At 49.1% G+C, this 13,336-nt stretch overlaps 1 protein-coding gene across 1 annotated transcript in view; it reads right to left on the bottom strand.

Moving 5' to 3' along the window:
* Window positions 1-7,941: 7,941 nt before the first annotated feature.
* Blmh (bleomycin hydrolase) overlaps window positions 7,942-13,336 on the bottom strand; it is a 44,228-nt gene continuing 38,833 nt past the window's right edge. The window contains exon 12 of the mRNA XM_090350510.1: window positions 7,942-8,872. Coding sequence (XP_090206636.1) covers window positions 8,721-8,872 — 152 coding nt within the window. The 3' untranslated portion in view covers window positions 7,942-8,720. The remainder of the gene's footprint in view (window positions 8,873-13,336) is intronic.

Here is a 13,336-nt window from a genome sequence, read left to right as displayed (position 1 = left end):
CGCGGGCAGGGGGACACGCGTGCCCCGGGTGGTGCAAGCCCCCCCCCCCCCGGCGCGCACACGCACACACTGCCGCGGCACACCGGCGGGGCGGGGCGCAGGACCCCACTTTCCTGCCCTTGAACTGGGGTGGGGGTGGGAATCCCCACCGACACGCCGCCACCCGTGCACCCCACAGCACCCCCACACGGCATTCACGTCCTGCTCCCTCTCCTCTCCCGGCGGTCGCTCCCGATCACTGCTGACCGCCGCCGACCCCGCCTGTCCATCGCCCTGGCCCCGGCCCACCCCGCCTTCCTCCCTCTCGTCCCGGGCCTCCTCCGCGGGGCTGGGCCCGAGGGGCCGGGTGAGATCCCCGCTCCTCCCCGAGCCTCGGCAGATGGGAGGTGGCGCCCCACGGGTGAACGCGCCCCGGAGGGAAGCAAGTTTAAGCGGAGCCGCGGGAACGCCCAGCCCGGGCGGCGCCCGGGACCGAGCTCCGGCCCCAGGGCCCCCAGTGTGGAAGCCGGCGCATCCGGTTGTTTTGCTCATTTCTTGGAAAGCCTGCACATGAACGTAACGTCAGGTTGTGGTTTCTTTAAAGGACAGTAATCGATGGAGTCAGGGCCAGCGCTTCCCCCTCTAGGTGTGCAGGGAGGGATGACAGCAAACCTGAAGCGCAGAAAGGGAGCAGCAGCGGCGGGAAAGCTGCAGCCCTTTCGCAGCCGGGTGTGTGTGGGGTGGGGGGATCGAAGCCCTCCAGCCGGCGGAGCTCGCCCGGGGCTGCCGGGCTGAGCTGGGACCCGTCCGCAGGTGTGGGCGGCGCCCGGCCGCCGGATCCCCGCGGGGCTTTGGCGCCACCTCGTGGCGAGGACGGGAACTGCAGGAGCCACCGCGCGCATTCGGCGGACGCCGGGATCCCGGGACGGCGCCTCTGCCCCGAGGAGGTGTGGGTGTGGGTGGGGGGGCCTCCCCCTCAGATCAGCACGGCCGTCCATGAGTGTATAGACAGGGGGCGGCCCACAGCCAAGGAAGTTTGGAGGGGCAGAGCCAAGGGGAGCAGAGGCATCGGGGACGCGGGACTTGGGCTGCAACCCGAGGCCTTTCCAGGCTCCACCTCCGGCGCCGCTGCCCGGCCCCTCCTGACCCTGCCCTCCTGGGGGGGCACTGAGCGACTGGGTGAGGCGCCCTCTCACCAGCGACTGGGTTTGGCCGGTCTCAGAGCCCCAGCCCCACAGCCTTTCCTTTGGGGATTTCCCTGCCAGATCTGCTTTCACTGCTCCTCCCCTCCGCGGCTCGATGGGAAAGGATCCCTCCCTCCCCTGTCCCCCCCCCCCCCCCCCGTCCCTCCAGCTGGGACATCCAGGCCACCTCCTCTCTCCTTTTGCTCCCTGGCTGAGAGGCTCACTCTCCCTTTGGAAGTCCTTCGTGCCTCTGCTGTCCAGCAAGGGGCCAAGGGCGTCTCATCCCTGCCGGGCCCCCCACCCCACTCCCCTCTCCTAGACGAAGGTGGCTGTGGTCCCTGCACGCAGCCGTGTTCACAGGCCTCTGAGTTTCGATCGGCTGGGAACCCTGGGCTGGGCTCGGCCCTCCCGCCCTCCCGCCTTCACGCCTCCCCGCCTCCCCGCCTCCCGGGTGCAGAGGAAGAGAGGGAGAGGGATTCCTGGGAAGGGTCCCTTGGGAGTGCTGGCAGGATGGGTGGCCATGCTGGGGTGTGGGAAAGGACCTCAGCGATCAGGGTCAGCCCCAAGAAGGGCGGGAAACACTTGGTAGAGACTGTCTCGGTCAGCTTTGCTGGAGGGAAGGAGGGAGTGAGGAAGAGAGAGGAGGAGGAGGAGAGTCCATGCCTCCCACACGTCAGGGAATTTCCCCAGAGAGTCCTGGGCCTGCCTTTACTCCTGCTGCAGACCCTAATATCCCAGCCACTTGCGGGGGGCTGAACCCCTCAGCAATAGAGTCACCAGCACTCAGTTTCACAGCAGCACAGTGGCACTCTCCACCTTCAGGCTAACAGAGCAGCCCCACTGTTTTTAAAGGTGCACACCAGGGCAGATGATCATAACCTCATGCAGTGGTCCTCAGCGTAGGACATCACCTTACAATGCCCAGTCAATAACCACAAGGATGAACCACATACACACCGGTGGTCCAGCAGGCTTAACAAAACAAAAACAATTTGGCAGCTGAGTCTGCCAGGCAAGTTTCCTTTCTGAATAAGGCCAAATAACTCACCACCAGTGTCATTTTTATTATTATTGCTCACTTAAAAAAATATTTAGAGGCCAGGCATTGGTGGCTCATGCCTATAATTCTAGCTTCTCAGGAGGCTGAGATCTGAGAGTCACAGTTCAAAGCCAGCTGGGGAAGGAAAGTCCTTGAAACTCTTATCTCCCATTAGCCACCTAAAAACCAGAAGTGGGTTTGTGGTTCAAAGTGGTATAGCACTACTAACCTTGAACAAAAAGAGCTCAGGAACAAAGCCCAGGCTCTGAGTTCAAGCCCCAGGATTGACTATGTATATATATGTATATATATATATGTATATTCCCCATTTTCAAGCTGTGAGTTTTCATATTTAATACATTTTGAAGTAAGTTTTCAATACAGCTAGCATGAGGGTAAGTGACTTTCCAGGTTCACAGAGCCTGTCAGTGGGAGACAGCTTGTCTGAGTCACTAGCTCTGACTGCCGCCCAAGTCAGGCTGACTAAAAACAAAAATGGGTTTTGGACCCCATAGCAGGAAAGTTGGCTATATTGGGGTTGACTGTCAGCAGTAAGGGAAGGCCATGGAGAGGCAGCCGTACTTTATATGAAACTTGCTGAGATTGTTTTAAGAAAGGGTAAAGAGGAGGGGGAGGACATGAGTTTGATTGGATACATTTTTTTTTTTTTTTTGCCAGTCCTGGGCTTGAGCTCAGGGCCTGAGCACTGTCCTTGGACTTTGGACTTTCTCAAGGCTAGAGCTCTACCACTTGAGCCTCAGCACCACTTCTAGCTTTTTTCTATGCATGTGGTACGGAGGAATCAAACCTGGGTCTTGTGCATGCTAGGCAAGCACTCTATCACTAGGCCAAACTCCCGACCTGATTGGATACATTTTTGCCCGGGCCAGCCGGCAGCAAACCAGGGTTCGCAGATTGGGGTTCCTGAAATAGGGGGCAAGGACTAGGAAGAAATAGAAGAGAGACAGACACACCGGGTCCGGGATGTCTGCAGTCCAGGTAAAGACTGCCCCATTTATTTTCCACTCCAGCCTCTTCCCTTCTGGAGACCCAGGGAACCTCCAGGTGTTACATTCATATGGTAATTCTCAGGTCATTTACATAGAATAGGGCCAGAAAACAATAAGACAATAAAGCCATTGTCTGATGCAAATCAAGGTACAGTTTGATTCCACTCTGGCTCCCAACACATTTTATGTATGAATGTACAGGTCACAGTGAAATCCTCCCCATTGGTCCACTAATGCATGCTAAAAATGTAATTATCTGGCAGGCTTAGCTGCCAAATTGTTTTTATTTTTGTAAAAATGCTTAACCTGCCAGGTGCGGTGGCTCACGCCTGTAATCCTAGCTACTCAGGAAGCTGAGATCTGAGGATCAAGGTTCAAAGCCAGCTCGGGCACAAAAGGACCTTGAAACTATCTCCAATTAACCTGTAGAAAACGGGAAGTGGGTCTTGGCTCAAAGGCAGGCAGTAGCCTTGAACTGAGGAGCTCAGTGATTACCACCCTGCCTATGGTGTTTTCCTTTAAAAGCCCAGCCTGACTGAAGGTCAGGGCTGTTCTCTATCAGCCCAGAGGTGGAGAGTAGCAGCTGTGTTGTTATTAAACTGGCCCCTAGCTCAGTTCACTCAGCGCTGGTAACTCTGTTGCTGGGAGGTTCGGGTCCCCCCAAAGTGGCCTGGGATATTACAAAAGGAAGTTAGGAAGGAAAAAAGGAATAGGTTTAGCAAAATGTGCTAGTGCTTCAGTAGTAAGACCTGTCTCCCCGACAAAATAATAATACAAAACCAACAAGCCTAGAGGTATGACTTGAGTGGTAGATAACAGGCTAGAGTTCAATCCTCAATACCACACATACACAAAAAAGAAACCAAACAAAAACTAAGAAAAGGGCCTTGAGTAGTGAGAAAGTGATGTAGGCCCTGGGGGCTTGTCTCCCCACCACTACTCTGCTTATAGAATACCCAAAGATCTATAGTGATGTTATTTTTACTCCACTCCTCTCTACCAGGCAACTGCCATGGAAGCAGACTTTGGAACTATGTATAAACTTTCAATTGATTACAGCTGTCGGCAGGCTGGACGCATTCAATCAGCCTTCCAACATTTATTGCAAGTCAGGCCCAGGGGATGGGGGGGGGAGAGGGGGGCAGAGCTCCTGTCCCTGGGGAGCTTGCAGAGTGCTCACTTGGAGAAATCAGGTAAGAAACATACACGTACCTCATTCCAGAAAGCCAGAGGCCTGTGAAGACAATGGACTCCAGTAAGGAAGAGTGGAGGGGAGGGGGAAGCGGCTACTTAGATCAGGTGATCAGGATGGCAAGAAGCACGTGGTTGAGGGCTTCCCCCCTCCTCACTCAACCCTTATTCCAAGTAACCACAGCCTTAGGGGCTGTGTTGTGAAAAGGACTCCGGAGAAGAAACAAAGAAAACCTCTAGCTAGTTTATGCCTCGTTTCCAGCCCTCTGGACCACAGGTCCCGAAGAGCGAGAGACATCTTGCAATAAAAGTTCTGAACAAGTTGTCCTAAAAGAGGGCTCCTCTGGACTCACTCTGAAACACCCCGCTTAACTGACTAACAGCTGCAGTTTGGCAGCCATGGTCGCCCCACCCAAGAACAGGGATGACATGCCCGGCCGCCGCGAGGAGCTGAGGCGGTCCCGCTCCGGAGTCTTGGCCTCGGGACAGTCGGCATGACTGTCCACGTACCAGGGCTTGGGACCTCCCAAACCTGAGTCACCAACTTTGCCTTCTGGTCACACTGTAGGGCAAGACAATCCCACTCCTCCCACCTCCCAGCTCACCGGGCACCCGAAAGACACACGCCATTAAGTATCTCCAAGCTGGATCTCCATTCAGGAGGTCTGTCTTTTCATTCTGACAAGGATGGGCCTCACCACTTAGCTCAGGCCAGTCTCCACTCCCCCAGAATACTGAGATTATAGGCAGGTACTGCCATACCTGGCCGGATCTTGACTTTGAAAAATGCCTTCATGTGTCAGGGGCCAGGGGCTCCTGCCTCTGTAATCCTAGCTACTCCGGAGGCCGAGATCTGAAGATCTCGGTTCAAAGCCACCCTGGGCACTAAAGTCCATCAGACTCTTGTCTCCAAGTAACCACCATAAAACTGGAAATGACACTGTGGCTCAATTGGTAGAGCAGTAGCCTTGGGCTGAAGATCTCAGGGACTGTGCCCAGGCCCAGAGTTCAAGCCCCACGAACCCCCCCCCAAAAAAAAAGCCTCTCTCTGTGTGTGCTGATACACACAAAAAGCCCTGTGCTGAACTCAAGTGTGTGTCTCTGTGTCTCTCTCTCACTTGCTTTTTTTTTTTTTTTCGCTCAAGGCTGGTTGAGCCACACCTCCACTCACTTCCAACTTTGTGCTGATCAAGTTTCTTGGATTTGTTTGCCTGGGCTGACTTTGAACCATAATCCTCAGATTTCGGTCTCTTCAGAAGCTAGAATGATGGGGGTGAGCCATCAGAACCTGGCTTGAAAAATGACTTCTATTAGGTATTTTGATTACCAAGATTATCCCTTTTGTAGATGGCTGGACTTGGGTTAGGATTTTTCCATCTCTGCCTTTTTTCTTTCTTTCTCCACTAGCCTTGAGAGTTCATTTTTGTAAGGGCTTTTATTTTTTTATATTTCTTCTTAGGCTAATCAAGTTTATTTCATGAAGACAAAACGAAACTCCTTTCAGGGTCTAGGGGTCCCTCATGGCTGAGGGCACTCAGGATGTGCAAGCTCACTGCCCCAGGCTCTCTCTCTCACATGTGGCGTCTCTTTCAGTCCTCTACACCATGACCTGCAGCTCCACCTCCAGAGACATCTCTCACACAGGCTGAGGGGTGCCACTACTCAGCTAAAAAGGTCCTAACAGATGTTCATATTTTCAAGGACTCACTTTTTTGGGGGGAAGGGGAGTCACATGGCTTGTACTTAGAGCCTGGGTGCTGTCCCTGAGCTTTCTTGCTCAAGGCTAGTTTGAGCCACAGCTCTACTTTAGTTTTTTGGTGGTTAATTGGAGATGATGTCTCAACAGATGTTCCTGCCTGAGCTGGTTTCCAACCTGGATCCTCAGATCTCCGCCACTTGAGTAGCTAGGCTTACAAGTGCAAGCTACTTGCTGGGTAATTGGAGATGTCTCAGACTTTTCTTCTCTGGGATGGACCCTCAGATCTCAGCCTCTTGGGTAGTTAGGATTATGGGTGTCAGCCATCAGTGCCTGGCTTGCTTGAAAACTATTGTTATCTGTTCATTTTATTCTTTATTCTTTTTCCTTCTTTTTTGTTGATCCCTAAGCTTGAACTCAAAGCTTGGGTGCTGTCCCTGAGTTTCTATGCTAAGGATAGCATTCTCCCACGTGTTGACCTACAGACCAACTCCATTTCTAGCTTTTTGGTAGATAATTAGAGATAATCTGAGTCTTATGGATTTTTCAAGCCCAGGGTGACTGGTGTGAGCCACCAGCACCTCGCTTCTGCTTTTTTTCCCCAAGTGATTAATCTAAAGTTTTAATCCACATGATAGACAAAATATATTGATGCAATAATAGCAATAAAAGGTATTTATCTTCTTCCTGAATGATAAAGGGACCTTAGGATGATAATTCAAATCATCTAATTATCAGCTACTCTCACATATTTTAATAATCTTTTGAGCTCTGTACAGCTTGCTGAGTCACTTTTTGCTTAGACCATCCACATTCTCATTCTAGTCTTTGCTATGCTCTTTGATACATTTTAAACCCCTCCACATTGGATCACTTTCCTTTTGTTGGGGCAAATTCAATCTTTTCTGAAAATATCTTTCATTCTTTCTTGAAAGGTGGTTTTGTTGAGATACACTTTTAATTCTTTTTTTTTTTCTTGGCTGGTACCAGGACTTGAACTTGGGGTCTCATGCTTTCTAGATTGGTAATCCACTATTTGCACCTCAGCCTGGTTTTTTCATTGTTGCTTTTGTGATGGAGTCTTGTGGTCTTCTCTGTCCAGGTTCGCTTCCAACTGTGATTCTCTGATTATTAGCCTCCTTTGTAGCTACAATTACGGACGTGAGCCCCATGAGCCAGCTTCTTTCTTATAGCATATTGAAGATATAGTCCATTGTCTTCTGGTATGCAGTTACGGGTGGAAAGTGAGCTGTCAATCTATTTGTCTTCACTTTGAGGGTAATTGGTCTTTTCTTTCTGGATGCATTTACCATCTGTGGTTTTCACTGTGATGTGTCTAGAAATGCATTTATCCTGCTAAGAACAAGATTACTTGCATATATAAACACTGAAAGCTTGAGCCTTCATTTTGTAAAGTGCCATCAGAGGATAAGCCTTTCTAGGACTGGGGAGATTCCTTGGGAGTCAGAATAGCAGGGGCAGACACCGATGAAAATGCTCATTAGGGTTCTGCTAGCCTGTGGTCAATGAGCTAGAGACCAGTCTCAGTAGTATCCATGCTTTCCAAACCCTTCCTAAGGGGAGGCCCAACACAGCCTCATCTCTCACACATGTGAGGACCCAGGGTCTGGGAATAATCTGGTGAAATGGCAGGGCCCAGGTCCTCTGAGCTTTAGGGCCTGAAGGTGCTTGCCAGAAGCCAGTGAGGACCAGTACAGGCTGGGAAGGACTAGATGCCCTGCAGAAGAGCTAAAACAGGGAAGACCTGAACCCCAGCCAGTGGGTTGGCTGGGGTTCTCATCTGTGGCTAAACACTTTTCAGACAGATCAAATAAGCCGACATTCTCATTTAGCAAAGTGTTTTATTCAAAAGCTTCTCAGCACCATCTAGTTGTCAGAAAGAATGAATATCACCTTTTCCTGCACACCCCACCCCACTGTAGAGGCAGAGGTTAAGCCACTTGGCAAGAGCCCCATGATTAAAACTGAGACCGTGATAAGGTTTTGGTTTGCTCTCACCCACTTTCTCTAAGCCTCTACTTAACCTGCAAGCAAAGCCGTGCCCCACAGTTCAGAGCAACAGGAAGGAATCATGTCAGACCTGATCAACCTCCCATTCTTGAGTTGTCAGAGGCACATGAAATCACCTTCAAAAAACTGAATTTAGTGACTGCCATCTAGGAAGGACAGCAATCTGTGAGGAAGCATGCAGTTTTTGAGAGCTAAATCTTAGCCAACCCTCTCCCACACTACTCTAGGAACAAAGAACATGAAGTCCATTTTCTCTCCATGCCCAATTGTTCACTTTCTGTCTTATTACAATAGACACCGAAGACCTTCTTGACAGAACAAATACATCTGATTAAAATGCTAAGAGATCCTGAGCTGTTGGAGATGAGTAGATAATATGACCTGATCTTTCCCTTTTTTTCCTTTGAGTATTTTGTTCAACCATAAAGCATTCTTCCCTGAAGAGGTTCCTGGAGGAGACTGGAAATCCAAGAGTCTGACTGTGTTTTGTGGAAACACACTGCCAACCATGACACTTTGGCTTCAGTCCCTGGATCTGTCCTCGGCAGCTACGTCAGGTCCCAGGGAAGGAGGGAGAACTGGAGGCAGTATCACTCTGCCAAAGCCCCCATGGGGTCCCACGCTGGCAAGACAATGGGCTCCTGTTCCAGCACAGCTAGCACGTCTTCAGGGACGTGCTTCCTGTCCACCACCACCTCATAGACAAACTCGGAGAACCACTCATCAGTCATGCACAGGTAACCTGAAGAAGAGAACAGAGGCCTCGTGAGTCCAGAGAGCAGAGCGTCCTTTGTGAGGGTGCAGCTGTACATGTGTGCCAGCTTCCCATTGATAATACCATTTAATCCAAGGCTTCTGGGCAATTCTGTGAAAAACACAGGACAGACATGGCTCTATTTTTAGCAATGAGGCTCAGAATGCTACGTGATGCACTCACGTCACCTGGAGCAAGCTCACAGCAGATGTGTGGCTGCCTGAGGGGGTAACAGGCCTGGGTGCTGGCTCCTGTCACTCTGCCCACCCTTGGCATCACCACTGTTCTCTCTTCCTTTGTTGTATTCCCAGAGCAACCAGCTAAGCTGGGACTGTGCCCCCCCACCCAGGTAGCCACACATTTTCAGATGCTACTGTATGAGTCAGAGACCGCTTTTCTCCCAACTTTCTCAGGAAGGCTCCAGGATAAAGGGATTCCTCTGGTAGAAGAAATTGTGCCACATGTCAGACACTTAGCCACTCTTCTCTGAGTTTGTGGCTGGGTGCAGTGGCTCACACCTGCAATCCTAGATACTCAGGAGGCTGAGATCTGAGGATCATGGTGCAAAGCCAGCCCAGGCACTAAAGTCCGTGAGACTTATCTCCAATTAACCTCCAGAAAACTGGAAGTGGCACTGTGGCTCATGGGAGAAGGTGGTAGCCTTGAGCTGAAGAGTTCAGGGACAACAACCAGGCCTCGAGTTCAAGTCCCACAACCGACAAAAAAAAGTTTGTGTAAACCAGAGGCTGGGAGCTGTGTAGTTCCTATTGCACCAGACCATGGGAAAAGGAGAAATCACCCATGTGTTTCACAAGAGGGCCTGCCTTTGCTCCAGCCACACATTGCTTGTCCTCAAGACCCCTTCATACTCTTACAGTTATTAAAAACTCCAAAGGTTGCTTATGTGTGTTACAACTATTGGTACTAGGTATTAGGGTTGCTGGGTACTGGTGCCAGTCCAGGCAGGAAAAGTCCACAAGATTCAACTCCAATGAACTACTAAAAAAAAGCTGGAAGTAGAGCTGTTACTAAAGTGTTAGAGCACTAGCCTTGAGCAAAAAAGAGCTCAGCACACACACACAAAAGAAAAAAAAGGGGTTAAAAGTCTAAGGGCTGAGAACATGGCTAGAGCAGTAAAGCACAAGGTCCTAAGTTCAATCCTTGTACTGCCTACCCTCTTCTAGTTAAAAATCAACTTGCTTTAGAATAAGTATCAATACAAATTTGTGTGTGTTTAAACTCAGGGCTTGGGCACGGTTCCTGAGCCTCTCTGTGCTCAAGGCTAGCACTTTACCACTTGAGCCATAGCACCACTCTGGCCTTTTCTGTTTTACGTGGTACTGAGGAATCGAAATCAGGGCTTCATGTATGCTAGGCAACTTCTGGCTTTTGGGGAGTAGTTAATTTGGAGATAAGTGTCACAGACTTTCCTACCCAGGCTGTCTTCAAACCGTGATCCTCGGATCTCAGCCTCCCGAGTAGCTAGGATTACAGGTGTGAACCACTGGCACCCAACCCACAAACAGTATGTTTTTGGGGTTGGGAGGGGAGAACACACTCTCCAAAAAAAATAATTTGTTTCATGAAGTAGACAAAGAATGTCTGTTCATACAGGTATGTGGTTAGTGAAGAAGAAACCAGGGTCTGGGGATTTGCAGCCCACACTTTGGAAATGGCTACTGTTAAGACTAGTTTAAATAACTAAAAGGCAACAAAATGGTAAGACATGTGGCTTAAAAATGGATGTAATTTAAAACATGAAGACACAACTGCTTCGGGGCAGTCATCCATGCTCAACTTGCACACCAGAGGTAAAACGCATCTTAACGACAACACATGTGCCTTCGTGACAAAATGCCATGACAAGTGTTCAAGAGGACCAGGCACACAGCTCACTGATGGGCCACTTGCCTTGCATGCAGCAGGAGACCCAAGTCCCCATCTCAGTACCTCAGGGTGAGCAGTACCAGAGGGCTCTGATCACATCTTGGTGCCTCCTATGCCAGTGCTCCTTTCAAAGATGGACAAAGGAAGGAGAGAACAGGGCAGGGCTGGTCTATCCTATGTGAGGGTTGTCCCCGGCTTTGCTCGGGTCAGTCACTTAAGGACCTCACTGTCATCTATACCAGTGACAGTTCTGCAATTCTAGCTACCAAAGCTTTCTCATCTGAAGGGCTAACCAGTATAATTGTTATCATTTCTTCTTCTTCTTCTTTTTTTTCCCCCCCAGTCCTGGGGCTTGAACGCAGGGCCTGAGTAGTGTCCCTGGCTTTCTCAAGGCTAGAGCTCTACCACAGCCACAGCACCACTTCCAGCTTTTTCTATATATGTGATACTGAGGAATTGAACCTGGGTCTTGGTGCATGCTAGGCAAGCACTCTACCACTAGGCCAAACTCCTGGCCCCAGTATCATTTCTTGCTGCACTTTTTCAAAAGGAGGTGTAAACAAGCAGGAGTCCAAACTGTTCTTCTCCACAGCTAGCTGAGTTTCAGTCCTCATCACAACACAATGGTGAATGCTTCCCAGAACAGCTCTGGGCAGTGAGGCAGGGAGTGGACAGAGGCAGACTCATGTAATGAAGTCTGTGTCCTTATAACAATACTATCACCATGCAATCAAATGAGCCTTCAGAGAAGGCTTAGAGAAAATGGACAATAAATATATCTATACTATCTTGTTCCAAAAGCAGATCAGATTAAGTCCTCACAAATTAAATCTCCTATCAATTGCAATCCACTCTTTCCATGTGCCTGCCAAGAGGCCCTGCCTTGATTAGTGTCTCTCTTCAGGATATGAGTTCTTTGGGGCCCGCAAAAAACTCACAATCTAGGTGGCTGCCAAGTAATTGCACCCCGAGCAGATAATGGACTGTGGCTCTGTAAGTGTTGACATGGTGTCTGGGAGTTTGACTGGGAAGATTGGGATCGGCGTGTCTGAAATTCAGGAGTGCAGTGGAGGAGGGTCGGAGCGCCTCACAGCCAGCACACTGGCAGCCGTTAGGGTTAGAGGAAGGCTGCCACCCTCTCAGGCCCTAAGCTCCCTGGCCACTAGAGAGAAGCCAGAAGGAGAAGAAAGAAAAATGAGATCTCAAGATGAATATTTAGGAAAATCAATGTATAAACATAATTAGAAAACAAGGCGAAGCTGAGGTGGCTCACACCTGTAAACCTAACTACTCAGAAGGCTGAAATCTCCAAGTCCAGGTTCAAAGCTAGCAGTGGCAGGGAAGCCCATGAAACTCTCAGCTTCGATTAACTATCACAAAAAAGCCGGAGGTAGAGCTGAGGCTCAAGTGGTACAACACTAGCTTTGAGCAAAAAATGTTCAGGGATAGCACCCAGGCCCTCAGTTAAAGCCCAGAACTGGCATTTAAAAAAAAAAAAAAAGTGAAATTTTAATGTCTTATTTATACACTGAGGAAAATAATAGGGGAGCAGTCCCTCAAAGAAACAGTGTTTTTGTTTTTGTTTGGGTTGATCGTGGGGCTTGGACTCAGGGTTCTAGGTACTGAACCTAACTAAGTTCTTTTGCTCAGGGCTGGTGCTTTATCAGTTTGAGTCACAGCACTTCTGTTTTCAGGTAGTTAGAGATATGAATCTCCTGGACTTTCCTAACCAGAAAGACTTTGAATTGCTGGATTCTCAAATCTCAAACTCTGAAGCAGTTAGGATTTCAGGCATGTGCCACCCAGTGTCCAGCTTGTCACTTACTTTTGTGAGCTACTCAGTGTACAACTGGTCCTACTGCCTTAAATTAGTATACAATATGTTGAAAACATGCAAAATGACAGAACCCTGTGGAATGGGATGTGTCATACTGAAAAACCACACATATGCTCTCTTCACTGAGCAATGCCATCTTACAGGTAGAACATTCTTGAATCCATAGTATGTATGTATGTGCAGAAGCTAATATTTAGCCAGCATTTACAATGGGCCAACCCCATCTTAAAAGTGTACATATATTGACTTACTACAATATTGTTTGCAATAACAAAAGACTGGAAACAACCCAAGTTCTGTTGGTAAGGGGACTGGGTAATAAACTAGTAGGTACATGCAGACAATGGAAGATGAATACATCTCTTGTCACTATGTTCACTTATTAGGAAGTCGAGCTGTTAAATGAGGAGAGGCAATGCAGGGCATAAGCTTTGCCAGTGCTGGCAGAGGAAAAGAAGTAAATATTATTTATATGCATAACTCTACTCCTTTTTTTAATTTAAAGAATGATGAAGCAGAAATGAATAGCACTAGTAACTGAAAGAAGAAAGGATGGAAGCTTGACAGATAGAAACAATATTATTCTTACCATACCTTTTGGTATTTTCATGTTGGCAAAATGTAATGTTTTTTATCTACTGAGAGAATTATACTTCAAGTGGGGTGCAGGTGGCTCACACCTGCAATCCTAGCTACTCAGGAGGCTGAGATCTAAGGATTGTGGTTCA

This window comes from Megascapheus bottae, chromosome 17 (genome assembly GCF_031878675.1).
Source record: "Megascapheus bottae isolate mThoBot1 chromosome 17, mThoBot2.hap1, whole genome shotgun sequence".
Lineage (NCBI taxonomy): Eukaryota > Metazoa > Chordata > Mammalia > Rodentia > Geomyidae > Megascapheus > Megascapheus bottae.
This window is presented reverse-complemented; position numbering and strand designations above follow the sequence as displayed.